This window comes from Natator depressus, chromosome 10 (genome assembly GCF_965152275.1).
Source record: "Natator depressus isolate rNatDep1 chromosome 10, rNatDep2.hap1, whole genome shotgun sequence".
Classification (NCBI taxonomy): Eukaryota; Metazoa; Chordata; order Testudines; family Cheloniidae; genus Natator; species Natator depressus.
In genome coordinates, this window is record NC_134243.1 from 27,881,881 (window position 1) to 27,897,459 (window position 15,579).

The 15,579-nt window shown below is 37.4% G+C and overlaps 1 protein-coding gene across 29 annotated transcripts in view; it reads right to left on the reverse strand.

The window, feature by feature from the left end:
- The window catches only part of RBFOX1 (RNA binding fox-1 homolog 1), a 2,406,891-nt gene that overhangs the window by 906,359 nt on the left and 1,484,953 nt on the right, over positions 1-15,579 (reverse strand). Inside the window, exon 1 of one of the 29 annotated variants that reach the window (XM_074965523.1) lies at positions 6,712-6,738. The exons of the other annotated variants lie outside the window; for them this stretch is intronic. Within the exon in view, the coding sequence (XP_074821624.1) occupies positions 6,712-6,723 (12 nt within the window). The 5' untranslated portion in view covers positions 6,724-6,738. Of the gene's footprint in view, positions 1-6,711; positions 6,739-15,579 lie in introns of those variants that run through there. 29 annotated transcript variants of the gene reach the window in all.

Consider the following 15,579-nt stretch of genomic DNA (forward strand, 5'->3'; position numbering starts at 1 on the left):
CTACACAATTATGCGATGAATTATTTATTTAAAAGGAAAGGAAATGAAAATAACCTCCTAAAGTCTCTGCTGTTCTACAGATTTTCATATGGAATAGAAGTAATAAATATGATCTAAAGAAATTTTAAAACTTTCAACACTAAGTATGAGAGTAATATTTTGTAAAGAAATATTGATAACTACAGCTCAAAATCCATCTGGCAACTTTTTTTTAATCCACGCTGAGCACCCCAGTCTTTTCTGTCCACTGCTTTGAATGGTGCATGAATTAGATTAACTGCCCTGATTATTCAAAGAAATTTAGCTTAATGACCTGCAATTACTTTAATGGCTTTGAAATTCAGAAGGTAAGAAGGCACTATGTTTCTTTAAATGAACATTAAAATATGAAATGTTTCTGATTGACTGTCATAAAAACCTAATTTTATTGCCATTTAAATTATTCAGAATCAATATCAGACATTAGCTAGAGTTGGGGGGAGCGTAAAAAAAGACAGAAGCATCTAAAAGCTGCAGTTTTCTGTATTGAATAATTGCACATTGTTTTGAAGATAATGGGTTATTTGCTGTGTAACACTGTTTCAGAAAGCAGTATCTTTATTTCTTAAAAGTAAGTGACAAAAATAAATAGGTACCAAACTGCTTTTGGGAAAAGTGTTTTGGATTTGTTTCCATTCGGTTTAAATGGTTTCCCCACCTTCAGGGTTTTGAATGTTCCAAATTCTGACTAATGTCTTTGTATTCAAGTACCCCGCCAGCAATCAGGGACAGAAAAACAGTGCACAAGATTTGACATGTGAAACTTACCAAGGCATGCACCAGCTCCATTATCTGTTCAATATAAACTACTGAGTTAAATGTATATTGAATTAGTCCATAGATGGAAACCCATAAATAGGAAGGTAGTACTGATGTGTGACTTTATACTGAATAGTGACTTAAGAAATTTGTATTTTGATGGTTTCAGGAAAACGTTACTGCTTGAAGGTTAATTTTATAGTTCTATGGTTTAAAATAAATTTACCAATAGTGGTAGGATTGTTTTAGAAAAGTGATGGAAAAACTGTGTTCACTCTTATTGTAGATTCAAAAAGTTAAAGTAAAGGAGGAGGCATGAAGTTGGTCAGACTAGGCATTAGGTAGCTCAGACTCCCCTGCAATCATTCCCTCTGAATTCCATAAACACAATTTTTGAATAACCCACGTGGAGACATTCCCTAAATATTCCATACCACATATTATATAAGAGCTAGTCCATAACTGGGACAATAACATTTGTCCAACATTTTCAAACTTGGTTGTCTAAAGTTAGGTCTTAAAAAAAAACATATCATTTTATAGATACTGAACATGTGCAGCTCCCACTGACTTAAAAGCCCAACTGAGAGTGCTCAACATCTCTGAAAACCAGACAACTTGTATTAAGGATCTAATTTTCCGCTTCCAAGTTTGACTTGGGAGTTTTAGTTCTACGCATAGTTATAATTAATACAGCTGAGTTATTTAAATGTACATTCAAATTACTAATTCAAATTATTCAGTCTCAAAATCCTCCCAACACCTGTATGCACACATACACACTTCCCACCATCACCCTTACACTGTAATTTTTAAACTAGAATTTTTATTTCAGAAATATTTTTATTTGAAATACATTTTTCTCCACCAATATCCTCTAACTCAACAAAACACCATTTGGAGGATATAGTTATATTTTTCAACAAAGCAAACATTATGATGCTTTTTCTCTTCCATACTACATTGTAATAATAACAATAGTAGTAATAAAAACAATAAATAACAGTACTGAAACACAAACAGAACATTATGCATTTTGCAGGAGCAATTTGTACTCAAGATGAGCTAACCATTATTGTTTGTGGTGCACCATAGATCATGAACCAGCAACCAAACACATTTTAAATAGAGGTATTACAAGGCTTTAAAGAAAAAGAAAGTTGTCTTGGGAAACATTTCAGAAGACTCATCCACCTACTAAACAGAAAATATTTCTGTGGGACATTTAATGTGACAGATCCAGGACAGTTTCCTGTTCCTATGGTATTCAGCAACTTTTCTATAGAGCCACAATTCAGTCACTATTCATATTGTATGCTGCAGCGCCGGATGGAATACTTTCACAGCTTCTATGTGGACACGGGGAAGAAATACAGACAACTGTTACAGGATGTGCTCAGGACTTACAAATCTACCAATTCTAGAGTTTCTCCAAGTGGCACAACAGTGCAGCTCTCTAAAATGATGACTACACTATAATAGGGGCAATGTATTTCTATGATAAGATAGTAATAAAAACAATGGCTACTTACTTTACTTCAGCTATAAACATTGTCAACAAAGCACACGTTATAAAACTCTGCTAACAAAATCAATGCCAGGCACTTTCTTATTAATCCATCTAATCCAATATGTTCATATTTTCTGACTTTGGTAGCTGACCTGAAAGGTTTTCTTCTCTGTAACGTGGAGGAAACAAGGTGTATGCTTTAAAATTATTAGATTAATTAGATGACTACAAACAACACTCTTTTTAGCATGTGCACTTCAGGTTTCTTTATTAATCTAATAAAACAAATATAAAGTGCTTAATATACACATGCTTAAGTTACAGTGTCCATAACAAAAGGTGTTTGTTTGTTACCTTAAGGAAAAACACCATCAACATGAGATAATCTATGATATATTGCGTCCTCAGTTACACAGATGTAAACAAGGGAGAAATTCTAATCTAATGACACAAGTATAAAGTTTGAAGTAACTGAGATCAGAATCTGGGCTTCTTATCCTGCATCAGTGAAGACAAAGGGAGGTTTGCCATTGGCTTTGAGGGACACAGGATTAGTCTGTTCCAGAGTTTTTATAAAATCGAGTAAATTCACTCTATTTTAGGGACAAGCTATTTTACACAACTGCAATTCGAAAATGTATACAGTGATGAAGACAAGTTGTGAACTCAATGGAAACACTATTTCTTGGCTGAGGAGGCTGCAAGGTGCCAAATGGACAAAATAATTTTCAAGTTTTGGTATTTTTAAGTCTAATTCTTCAGTGATCCCTATTTTTTAGTTGCCCAGTTTAAATGAAAACAATAATTACTTTCAATGGTGAATAAAAGGATAGCAGTTTACCAGAACTTTTAAATCTTGTGTTGATACTTCAGAATTGGTCTTCGTGTCTGGTTTGCATTTCATTGTCATGATGTTTGGTGCTCATTTTTTGTTTTTGAAAACAGCCATTTTTTTCCAACTGCATATTCATAGTTCTGCAATTATATGTGATATAGTATGGACAAATTGATACATTTTCATATTCTCCAGTTCTACAAGTATTGTTATTCCACAATGTGTACCTTACATTTAGTGTATCTTACATTTATACACTGTATAAATCTGGGGTGGAATTCTGATTCCCCTGAAGTCAATGGAAAAGCTCCCACTGACTTCAATGGGGCCAGAATTTTACCCTGGATTTTGTTGAAAACTGAACATTTATATTAAATCCAGAATTTTAACAGCATTTTACCACAAATCAGGTAATTAATTCTTCATATGTACACAGAGTGAAATGGGCAAAACACTAAATGAGTAACTTAATAATTAAGACAATTGATATTTTATTGGGAGTGGGGAGGACTGTCTTGCCCAGAAAGGAAGATTTTGGTTTGAACTGTGAGATGCAAAACCAAAACTTAAAACTATAAGTAAGACGGACTTATTCCTAAAAGTTCAAAATAAAATCAGTTTCCTTATGGGAATGTTTTAGAATGTCAGGGATGCATTAAAAACATAGCATCAGCTTTTTTTTGATTCTGGGCTGGATTTGTAGATCAACAAAGATTATTCATTAGAATAAAGTTCTTGAGAACTGTGATAAGAGTTTCTGCTCTTCACAACTGAAGTGGCTTGGTAACTAGTTTATAACCCACTTAATTGTGCCCAATCTCTCTGTTTAGTGCCCAAAAGCAAAAAAAAGAAAAAAAAAATAATAACCTACAGTGGAGGCTTGCTGAACTCCTATGAGTAGCATTATTAGCAATGGATTTGCATTTTTATTCACCTTCTCATTTATACTTCATAGCCAATAATCATTTCTCTTCCATTCCCAACCCATCCTACAGTGACAACCTGAAGTCATATACAACTAGTCTGAGAAATTAAGTGAATGGGTGCAGACTGCAGGGTTTTTCCCCCTTCAAGTTAATGTCACACAAATTGAGAAAAGTAAACTTGCAAGCAGACATTTAGCATCACCCTGGTTCCAGTCTGTGTACACACATGCAATCTTGGAAGGTGAATCACCTCTGTCTAAGGTGATTAATGAATCACAAGGGAATACACATTGGATCTAGAGTTCAGCCCTTGGTACTGCAGACCACAGAGTAACGCCCATAGGACGTATAAAACTGAAGCATAAAAATGTATGTGAAAGGAGTATTCAAAAATAGTTAAAATGCCTTTTCCATTTGAGATAATTTTGATTATATCTAAGATGAAAGATATAAATTAGTGTTTGAGAGTCCTGATCATTCTCCCATTTATTAAAAAACAAAAAAACAAAAACCAATCCAGATACTGTCTTGAAAAGATAATTAAGAACAGTAGCAGTGATTAAAAATCTGCAAGAAAGCATGTAGTAAAGATATTTGTTTCTTACAGAAAATGGCCATTTCTAAGTGCAGCAGAGAAGTGTGGAGACTTCTGTAAGGATAATATTGGAGCCATTTTTAACAAAAAAAAGAAATTTACTGCCCCCTCCTGGTTTGGTAAAACAATGTTATGTGTTCTTTTTAATAGTCAATCACATAATTGTGCAAAAGGTGTTACTTATGCCATGTAAGACACAGCCTCCCTCTCCCTTTACATGCAGAATGGTTGATTTTTGTTACTGACAAGAATTAAGAAGCTGTCATGATGACTATAAGGTGCTAAGAACTTGACTGATTCTTTGTTTCTTTCCAAAAAAATGTTCATTAGCTAGAGCTGTTATATGGCAAGATGATTTACAAAGAGTTGTAAACATCAGAAAAATCCAGTATTCTTCTGAAAAGGGAGAGATATGGTGCATAATGAGTTGTAATAAGGCAACACATTTATCTTAATCGCTACTGACATTTAACATTCTAACCATCAAAAGGAAAAAAACTGTGTATAATGTTATGTTTGTTAGTTTATTTTAAATTTTGTTTAGGGCTTTTCTGTACAATGACTCCCCTATTTTGTAGAGACAAGGTGGATAATATCTTTTATTGGACCAACTTCTGTTGGTGAGAGAGACAAGTTTTCGAGTGTACACAGACCTCTTCTTCGGGTTCTGCCCAGACGTCAAAGAGCTCTGTGTAAGCTAGAAAGCCTGCCCTTTCCACCAACAGATGTTAGTCCAATAAAAGATATTACCCCATCTACCTTGTTTCTGTAATATCCTGGGACCAACACAGCTTCAACACTGTATACCCCTTATGTGGTGTCTTTTTAGGAGCGTCTTAGAAGCACAATGTGTTTTCTTTCCTTAAAACAACTTAGCCAAAACACAACATTACACACATTAGGACACAAGGTTTTTCCTTTTGATGGTTAGATAATTAAATGTTACTTGTGCAATGCCATTTTCCCCTTAGACTGTAAAATATGTATTCCTTTCTCCACAACACTAATCCTATGATATGCAAATTGTGTGTGCGCACACATGTAAATATATACATTATTTCTATGATTTTTCAGTACCAGTGCTCTGGGAAATAATAAAAAAAAGATATTCTGCTTAAAAAATTGAACAATTCCCATTGGCCAAGTTCATATACTTCTTCCCGACTGAAAACTGAATCTAAAACACAAAGCATGTCTTGTCCATGTAACTGACATAATATTTATTAGCACATGTTCCTCGCAATGAATTGGAGTGAGGAAGTGTTCGTGGACTGGTGATAAGGAAATAAGGGCAGCAGAGATGAACAATACATGCTGATGCATAAATGAAAGGGGGAGACAAATAAACGAAAACAGACAGCTTTAGAAAAAGCCAGGTGCCCCTCAGCAGGTCTCACTTGAGCAACTGGCACTTACGTGGCAGACAGCTTGATATTGTCAAGCTTGCACCTGACTATGTCAGCATTATAGATACAATATTTTTGCCCGAATGAAATTTGCGTCAAACTACTTCCCCAGTTATTTGGCACAAACGTGATTTCTGTCATCAAGCCTATCCATTTCCCCCGTCTACTTGATATTTATTGCCACTGATTTATTGTCAATGCAAGGAAAATCCTGCATTGCCCCTATATTTGAGTTCCTTCATGTCCTTTCTAGAGCACCACAAAGTGATGAGTTAGGATCTTGTTCCCAGCCCCATTCAATTTTGTTTGTAATCCTCTTCAAGACTAGAGCTACGGTTGCAATAGCAATATTTTGTGAGCACCTGAACAAAGAGTCCTGCCCTTTGGGATGAGGTTAACTTTCTTTACACTAGCAGATGAAGATCTGGAGTGCATGCCCTAGAATGTTAGTGCAACAGTGTTAGAGGTAACAGACTATTTTAGGTTATAAAAATCTGCGGCAGCAGGATCATCAATAGAGTAAGTGGTAACCTTCTACCCTCTGCTATGAAATCAATCAATTCCTATCCATTCTGTACTGAGAGACACTGCCTCTGCCTTTGCAAATAAAGTATAAAAGTGCACAAAAATTACACACTCACCAGGCTGCTCATGCCATATTAGAAATATTCACTTAAGTATGAGGGTGCTCACACTTTGCACAGATGTTAGAATGCTTTTTGGATTTCTTGCTGATGAATACAGTAGCCAACACACCCATCATGCTGCACAGAAAAACAATGTGAAAACAAAGCTATGTAGGCATAATTCAGGCTGCATTGATGACTAGGGCCCTCAATTTAGATTTTCTTGCAGAAATCTAATTATGTGATACAGAAATAGTAAGTGTTTTATTAATTAAAAACATTTAAGTAACTGCATTTGTTAGTCTCTAAAGTTATTACTGCATAACCTGTTCTCAAATTTAGAAGGCAAGTGTCATGTATTTATCCTGCTTTTACATTATACTTACTATCCACTTAACATGATCAACATAAAATAAGGAGTTCTGACAGGTACTGCAGAGGAGATATTTAGCTCCTGGTGCAGTGCAGAATGTAAGATTCTGCAGGCTTCCATGAGACAGTTACGCACAATACAAAAGAGGGAACTATTGCCCTTCAACAACTTTTTTGTTTGTTCTTTTTGATGACGAAAACGAACAGGAGACCTCTGGCATCCATGGAAAAAAATATTTGGTGGTAACACTGAAAAACAGCGTAAGCTAGAACAGGAAGTATCCCTCCTCCCTCTCCATATGATGATTTTATATTCAAACCAGGGGACCCGGGAGTGTTAAAATGGGAGGTGGGGGACACTGGAGAAGGTGGAGATAGAATGCACTTTAAAACACAGGCTACTGGGACTGATCATTCCCTGTAGATCCATGTATACAGCAGCCCTCCATATACATATTTCCACCTTACCTATGAGAAAGTGGGGAGTTCTGCCTAGAGAGCATCATATCTCCTTTCCCTTAATACTCTGGAGTCCCTCCAAAGGAATGAGAATCTGCAAACCGAGAGGTGATTGGCCATGTTCAAGAAACAAAGAAAGAGGCATGGAGGGTGAGTTACATGTAACATCTTCTCTAGGCCCCTATACGTGTTGGCAAACTGCTTACATTTTGCTAACTTTTATGCTGGAAGCCTCAAGGATATGGAACATCACTTTTTGAGGTTCCTGTGGCAGCTAGCAGAAGGGAAAGATGGGTACCAGGAGGCAGTGTGGAGGCACAGGGCTTCTAGCAGATCTCTGGATAACTGAGTTCTGGATTCAGACTCATTTTAGCGTGTTTCATAGGAAGCAAACCTTACAATACCCTAAAATCAGTTTTTCCATGTAGTGGGACAATCAGAGCTTATGGCCACGAGGCCTGACTGGGGAGGAGAGGGGACTCTAATGCATCTTTAAAGAACTGTTTAATCTTTGTTTGGGACAAAGATTAAAATTCCTTAATCATAATTATATAGCTATTGTCTGGTGTTACCACAAGGTGGACTTAAGGTTGTTTGGGTCCACAGCCAGGTATAGGAACATGCAAGTGATACCCCTCTGTGAATGGCACATCTATCGTGGATGAGCGATGGTAACAAATCCACGTGGTGCTGGCAACATGCAATAAATATATTGAACACTCACACTGAACTTTGATACTACAGCTCCAGGCAGAGGCCTCCACCACTTGAGCTAAATGAAAGCTCCTTTAGCCAGTTGCAGTAATATAAGTCTTCTGTCCTTTCAGCTACCAACATCATACTCACACATACCCATCACATAAAAGATGGTACATTAAACTGAAGGCAATTAATTGTGCCTTAATCAATAACCCTCTGAAATAAAAGTGTTTTTGGTTTTACTCTGCCCAGCACCAGTTTTTCTCGTCTAGATCCTCTGGTACAATCCCTTCCCTTTCCATCACTCAGGCCCCACAAGATGGACAGATTCCAGCTGTAAACGACCCAACAGAGAATTACCCTGGTGGAGGCAAACTCTCTACTGATATGAAGTGGCTAATGTGCCAGTCCTCACCTTGTAGAGATACCATGCCAGGGAATGGTCAGGACATGGCTGAGAAGAAATCCACAATGCAAATTCTTCCTGGTATCAGAACCCTTAGTGGGAGCTTGGCTGAACAGGAGCATCAAGCCCTCTGTACATTTGTGTCTGGATATAGTTTGTATGTAACACAGAAAATGTATAAATTGACTAAGATTTATTTTATGTAGGGAGTCACATGTCAATACCATTTTATAAAGTAAATGCATGCAAAACAAGGTTTCCATGCCCAGTATATAACCAAAATGCTGTCATATGTTTAATTACACTCAGATGTACCATAAGTCCTGTATGTATTTCAAATCAGCGGTAGACATACAGTAAAAACCTCCAGATCAGACTGTACATTAATGTGCTCGTCAGTCACATTCATCAATAAGTAACAATGTATTTCTGAAAATGTGAACCAGGAGTCAAACTGTTGTGTCACTTGTCAGATCCAGCAGACACTTTTCAGCTGATAAATTCATCCATAGAGCACTGCTCATAAAAAAATTGTTACATTTCCCAAAGTAAACCATTATGATACATTTCAATCTAATGGACTTTTTGAATTAATTAGGTTATCACACAAAGTTCTGAATGTTTAAAACTGCACTCTGTAAAATTGCAAAACCTATTTGACAAATAAAATTGCTGTTGATATATAACAGTCAATTTATTTTCTGTTTTAGCACAATAAATTACAAAACAAAATGGATACTTTTCAGATAATACTATTAATTTGTCTAATTAGGGGGACTAAAATCAAAACTTGACATGCCGGTGTAGTCCTGTATGTGGGTGTACTAAACAAATGGGTTTTCTTTCAAAGTTTCTCCAGAGAAGGAATGAAACCTCAGAAAGAAAGGGGAGGGGGGGAAGGTGCTCTATGTACTTGAGCAACGAGGCATGACTGAGCTAACGTGCTAAACCTTGGAGGGATCTGCTGTAAAGGAGCTTGCAGTGACATGGCAGGTGAAGTTTTATACCACTGTTTACACTGGTGAAGGTATAAGACCTCTAAAGGGCTATGACTTTCTCCTCAACCAACTACAAACTGAGCCCTTGTTTATTATGGCTAATTTTCTGGTTTGTTATGTTTAATCATGTAAGTTATTTATAATGAACTGTAATAAAGCTGCAGCCCTTGGATTCTTGATTTGGGAAAACTGTTCTGGATTTTGGGGATGTGGGAAAGTTTGAGACAGATGGAACTGGAATAGAAAGGCTAGACAATTAGCAGATTTAATCTGACATGATGAAAGAACAAAGGTCATTCTCGTCGGATAAATTTGTCTACAAAACACTTGTATAGTCAAAATACAAATACAACCTCATCTCTATTGTTTATAATCTGAAAGAGAGACTGAATAACAAGAAACATACCTACTTTCATCAATAAAGAAACACTTTTCATCCCCCATTTCTCATACCCTAAGAAAACTGTCCCCAAGCTGTGGTGGTCATTGAGAACCACACACTAGATAAAGAGGGACAGAGAGAGGTGGTGCTCTGCAGGGGCATCTCTTTCTCTCCTAGAATATATTGAAAGGGCTGAAGAACCCCTTCATCAAGGCATTCCATTAATAATATTTAAGATAAGAAAAACTTGACAAATGTTTGCGTAATTACAATATGTCGAATTAGTGTAACTTTCTCTGAAAATGATTTCATATGGATTCTTTCATGTCTTTTCCCCACTAGCTTAAACAATTTCCCCTTAATGCTGTGAAAAGTCTATTTGGTGAAAGGAAACTAGAAAGCATAAACAGAATATGGAATAGATTGCCAAGGGATAGATAACTCATTTTCCTTATTAGCTAAGTCATGAAACCTTCAGTTAATTCTGAAGATCACACCCATCAAGGGAGTAAAATATTACAAATCACCTCCAATACATATACCAAAAGAAAAAACTGAACACTCACTAGGTGAGACAATTTGTAAAGGAATAGAACCAAAGTAAATACCTACAATAAAGCGCTTCCACTGACACTCAGATCCCAATGTTTCAGGTTATTGAATGTGCCAGCTGCTGCATGCTCTGCATTGTTTACTTGGGGTATAACAGCAAGTCACACATCTAAGTATGATTTAATGCCTAGAGCATGGTTACTAAGAGTAAGGTGATCTCAGTACTGAGTAATCCCATTCCTGCCACACACTTGCCATGGGACCTGAGGCAAGTCATACACACACAGTGTCTCAGATTCCCCCTCTGTACAAAGAGGATACATAGAAATACTTACCTACCACTCACATGGGTGTTGTGAGGGTCAGTTCTTTAATGCTTGCAAATTTCCCTCTCAGATGTGTGTCTTTTGCTTAGTTAGGTGCCAAAAAATTACATCAATTTGTGCGAAACTACTGCAGTAATTCATGGGTTTTTACTTGTACAACCCTTTAAAAACAGGGCCCTAAAACATGAGTCTGATGAACCAATTTACTGGCTTTCAATAAAGCATCTTTAAGATACTTTCTGTTACATTTATGTGACACAAGCTATATTATTTTAATAATCTGTGGTTGAGATATATGGTGATGAGGGAATTATTGCATACCTGGGGAGATAGTGTAATTAGAAAAGTGGCACAGTAGGGGAATGAAAATGATTAAAAAAGCTTCAGAAATTAACCAGTCACTGTTACAGTGATGTTTGTTTTAGGTTGCTGTAGGAGCATTCAAGTGAGAAGTAAGAAAGGAAAATCAAGCAAACTTGTGGTGCTATAAATAATTAAAATTTCTGGCCCATCATTTTGCAAGGCTCACAAGGAGCAAGGACGTGCAACCAACTGGGTCAGACAAATGAATCCATCCACACAGCCAGTTAAGGAGTCTGCCTGAGCATAGCTAATGTGCTGGGGTAGGAATATCTGAGCAGGTGTAATTATACTAATGATTTATTGAATGTTTGATTAATTGGAAATTAAGTGAATGCACAGTGGCAGAATTGTCATAGCAAATCGCTCAGCTGTTTGGTTAAAAGGTGTTCTATCTCCCTTCAGTAAAGCAATTAAGAGCATCTTAAATCATGGTAAAGAATCATCTGTCCAGAATTATCTGAAATAATGACATTTCTATACCTAAGGAAAATAGTGAACAATAATGTTTGTAATCAGAACTGGATGCTGTAACCGGTTGGAAGTGTTAGCCTTGGAAGTGTTAGCCTATCAGTCCACACCATAGATCCTCTCTCTGTAGATAGCCACTCCAAATATCTAAGCTTGTTTCTCCACTTAGATATTTGGAGTGGCTATCTACAGAGAGAGGATCTATGGTGTGGACTGATAGTCTTTAGGTAATGACTCTATGAGAGAAGTCAAGCCTAGAGACCAGGCTTGAACTAACAACTATATGATAGGTTATCAATCATTTCTCTGTTTATAAAGCAAAATTCCAGGGAAGTCTTTGATCCACATTGTTTTAGAGCATGTTGGGAAAGGATGCCTCAGAAATGTCTCAGTTCAAAATAGAGGTGATACGTGGGAGGGTATGCAGGGTCACATGCCCACCACCCTCCAGATTTGCTGCTTGGCTTTTACTGAGCATGCTCAGTAACACTGCTGAAGCCAGCTGCCTTCACTTTGTCGTTCCCCACCTCCTCTCCCCCAACCCCACTATTGGCAGGCATGGGTCATCTCTGGTTTGAAGATGCTTTCGAACAGCCCTGCCACTAATCACTGTTGCTTATGCCGACCCCTTTTATGCAAATTATTTGTACTTATGTAAAAGGACCAATCTGCTCCGAATGGGTGACACTGTGAATGGTCACATGAAGTTTCCATTTGCATCCATTTGTGGAACAGTTAAACAACTTTTCCCTGTACTCACTGGAATTGGGCCTGATTTTTGTGCTTATAGAAGCAATTAGAAACACAAATTTGGATTTTTTTTTTAAATCCACAAGCAGAATTCAATTCTTACTTACACAAAGCAAACACCACTGCCTAATGACTAACCATAATCCTGACCCACAGGACCTACCAGCTAAAGGAGGCGTGAGGTTACAAATTTTGATTACAAATTGACTATTCCCCCCACAGGCTATATTGTACATCAAATAGCATTTCCCAGCTCTATAAATTATTGTAATGACCAAAAACATTTCCAAAAGTAGTCTGGATTCTTAACTTTACTCTCAAGCAGGCCTCCTCTTATCTACTAAGTTATGACTCATCATAATAGATCATAAAAGCTTGAGCTGAGAGTGCTTGGGTAAGCTTATAAAAGCTCACAGGCCTAATGAGAGATCATCTAACACCATTTTCTGTCAATTCTATGCCCACTCTCACTTTGAGTGGCTCCTACTTCAAAACACTCCCACTTCAGCACCACAGAAATGGAAGAAGCATAAATACAAGGGTAAGTGCATCTTGGACAAGTCTAAAATAAAACACTTCTCCACTTCAGCTCAACAGCAGATTCCTTTCTATGATCCTGCTTAACAAAACAGCTTATTTAAGGTAAAATTATTACTCATCATTCTCCCACTATCCCCCCCGTTGCAGAAACCTGCTTGTGCACTAACTTGTTAACAAACTTACTTACTTAAATATGTCCTTGAGCTCACATCTGCAGTAACCTATTCAATCTGGCTTTGAATCCATGCACATTTTTTGTATAATTTATATTTACTGATAGGATCATTTACAACAACTGAGTCCTCCCTCCCTCCCCCTCCCCCATCCCTGTGGCCAAATAATCTATCACACTGATTTATTTGACATTTTAGTTCAAAGATCATTCATGATCTCAAGTTATAAACACCAAACAGCTTCAAGATATGCAAGGAGCTGCTAATAACATGTGGCAAAAGTGATATATACAACAAAAACAGTTAAAAACAAATTATTATTGAGGAATCTCTCAAGAGCTTACATTGCTGCAGATAATTTCAACAGGACAACCCGTTGGCTCAACTAGTGAACAATTGAGAAACCCAATATATCATTGTATTTAATTGGATATTTGATGATCTTTTATTTCCAACAACTTTCCTTTTGTGTTGTGACAGTCCAAACAAAGAAGTCATTAGATCAGCAAGGGTTAACTCCCTTGTAATATGCTAAAGCCTATGGCATCCCACCCAAAAGAGACAAAAAAGGCTGTTATTACTGGTTTGGCATCCAGCTTTTGTAACTAAGGGCAGTATTTGAACAAGAACAGTTGCACTCAGAGACCGGAGTTGTATGAATCTGAATTAGTTTACTTGAGCCTATGGGCTCAACTCAGGGGCAATATATGCAGAAAAGCAGTGCATATTACTCATTGATCATTGTGGTTAAGTGAATCTGAAGGGAGTGTTAAATTACACACCAAGAGTCCAAAAGCAGCAGTTAAATATAGGGAGTATGCTCTTTTAACTTACATGTTTACCCACAGTTAGTTTCTTTTACAGATACTCCGCTTGCTTCCAGCCCCTCACTGTATAAGTTACACCAAGACAGAAGACTCTCTTCAGATTCTTTGCGTCCATTCACAGTCCACACTACCTTACACATTGCCTCTGAATTTGGTCATTCAACTGGCTGAAAGGGTAGCAGTTAACAGAAGTTGCCTGTGAAAAGCCCTTGCTGCAGTCTGCAAATATCCCTACAGTGCAGGGTACATTTACAGCAGTAGATAAATAATTGATGAAATTAACAGCTATACTCTGCAGATACCAACTGCAGATATTGTGTGTGTGATCCTTCAAGCCTTATACACCCGAAGAGGCGTGTTGTTTTCAAGGAGACTACTGGAGTGATTACAGGCTGCAGTAAAAAATAAAGGAACATAGGATAATTGATTAACCCTATGGCCATGTCTGTTCTTGTGGCAGTTCTCGGGGGTACCCAGGACTGAGAGTCACTTTGTTATCCCCTGCCTCCAGAGTGAGATATCTTGCTTGTGCTCAGTGGGTGTCAGCTTCCCAACATTGCCAGCTGTGTGGTCACTCAAGCACTCTCCTCTAGGCTATGCTAGCCCTTTCTTTGCTTTGCAGGTTAACAGCAGGTGCATCCCAGTCCTTATATCCCTTTTAAGAGTTCCCATGAGATATCCAGCCCATCACTGGCAACTCACAGAAATACCAGGTCTTCTATCCCCAAAGTTAACAGAACACACCCACTTTCAAGATTCAACTGTGCACCAGCACTTTGCTTAACATCACAGGACTTTGATGTTAGAGAAAACAAGAATAAGTTTATTCTCAATGAGTCAAGATTCAAGTGATAATAAGTAAGAATATTGGAAACAAATGGTTATATATAAAACAAAATTGTAACACACCTTTGTACCCTCATGTTCACCCATTTTACAGGACTATGGTAAATTTTGTACAAAGTATGTCTTGTGAGGTATCATTTGAAAACTCATAATTTGCTGATCATTATTGTCCTGGTAAATTGTGTGTGGCAACATTATATGTGAAAGCGGCAAAGAATTTTATATGTGAAGTTATTAAAGATTCTACTGTATAACATTACTGAAACGTGTTCTAAGTTTAGAAAAGCAGGCACAAACCAGTTCCTCAAAAAGCAAGCTGATACCTCAGCCAGGTGTCGAACAAAATAAAATGAACTATCACCTGGTTAAGTGGCCATTCTACAGCAGGAAAAAGCGTGAAAAACCTACATTTTGGCAAAGAAACAGCAGGCGATTCCTGTCCCCTAAGACCTTCTGTCTCCTGTCTCCTCCCTTTCTCTCTGACCATGGCATCAACACCACGAGAAGGACAAGGAAATGTGGGAAGGATCCTGGCTGAAAGGAGTCCAGCCAGTAAGACTGCTAAAGGATGTGGTGAGAGAAACCTTTGCTTTGAATTCACTTAGCTTGTGAAGTTAGGTATTAGTTTGCATTTTATCTTTTATTTCTTTGTAACCAATTCTCATGTTTATGTCTCATTACTTCTAATCACTTCAAATCTTTCTGTAGTTAATACACTTGTT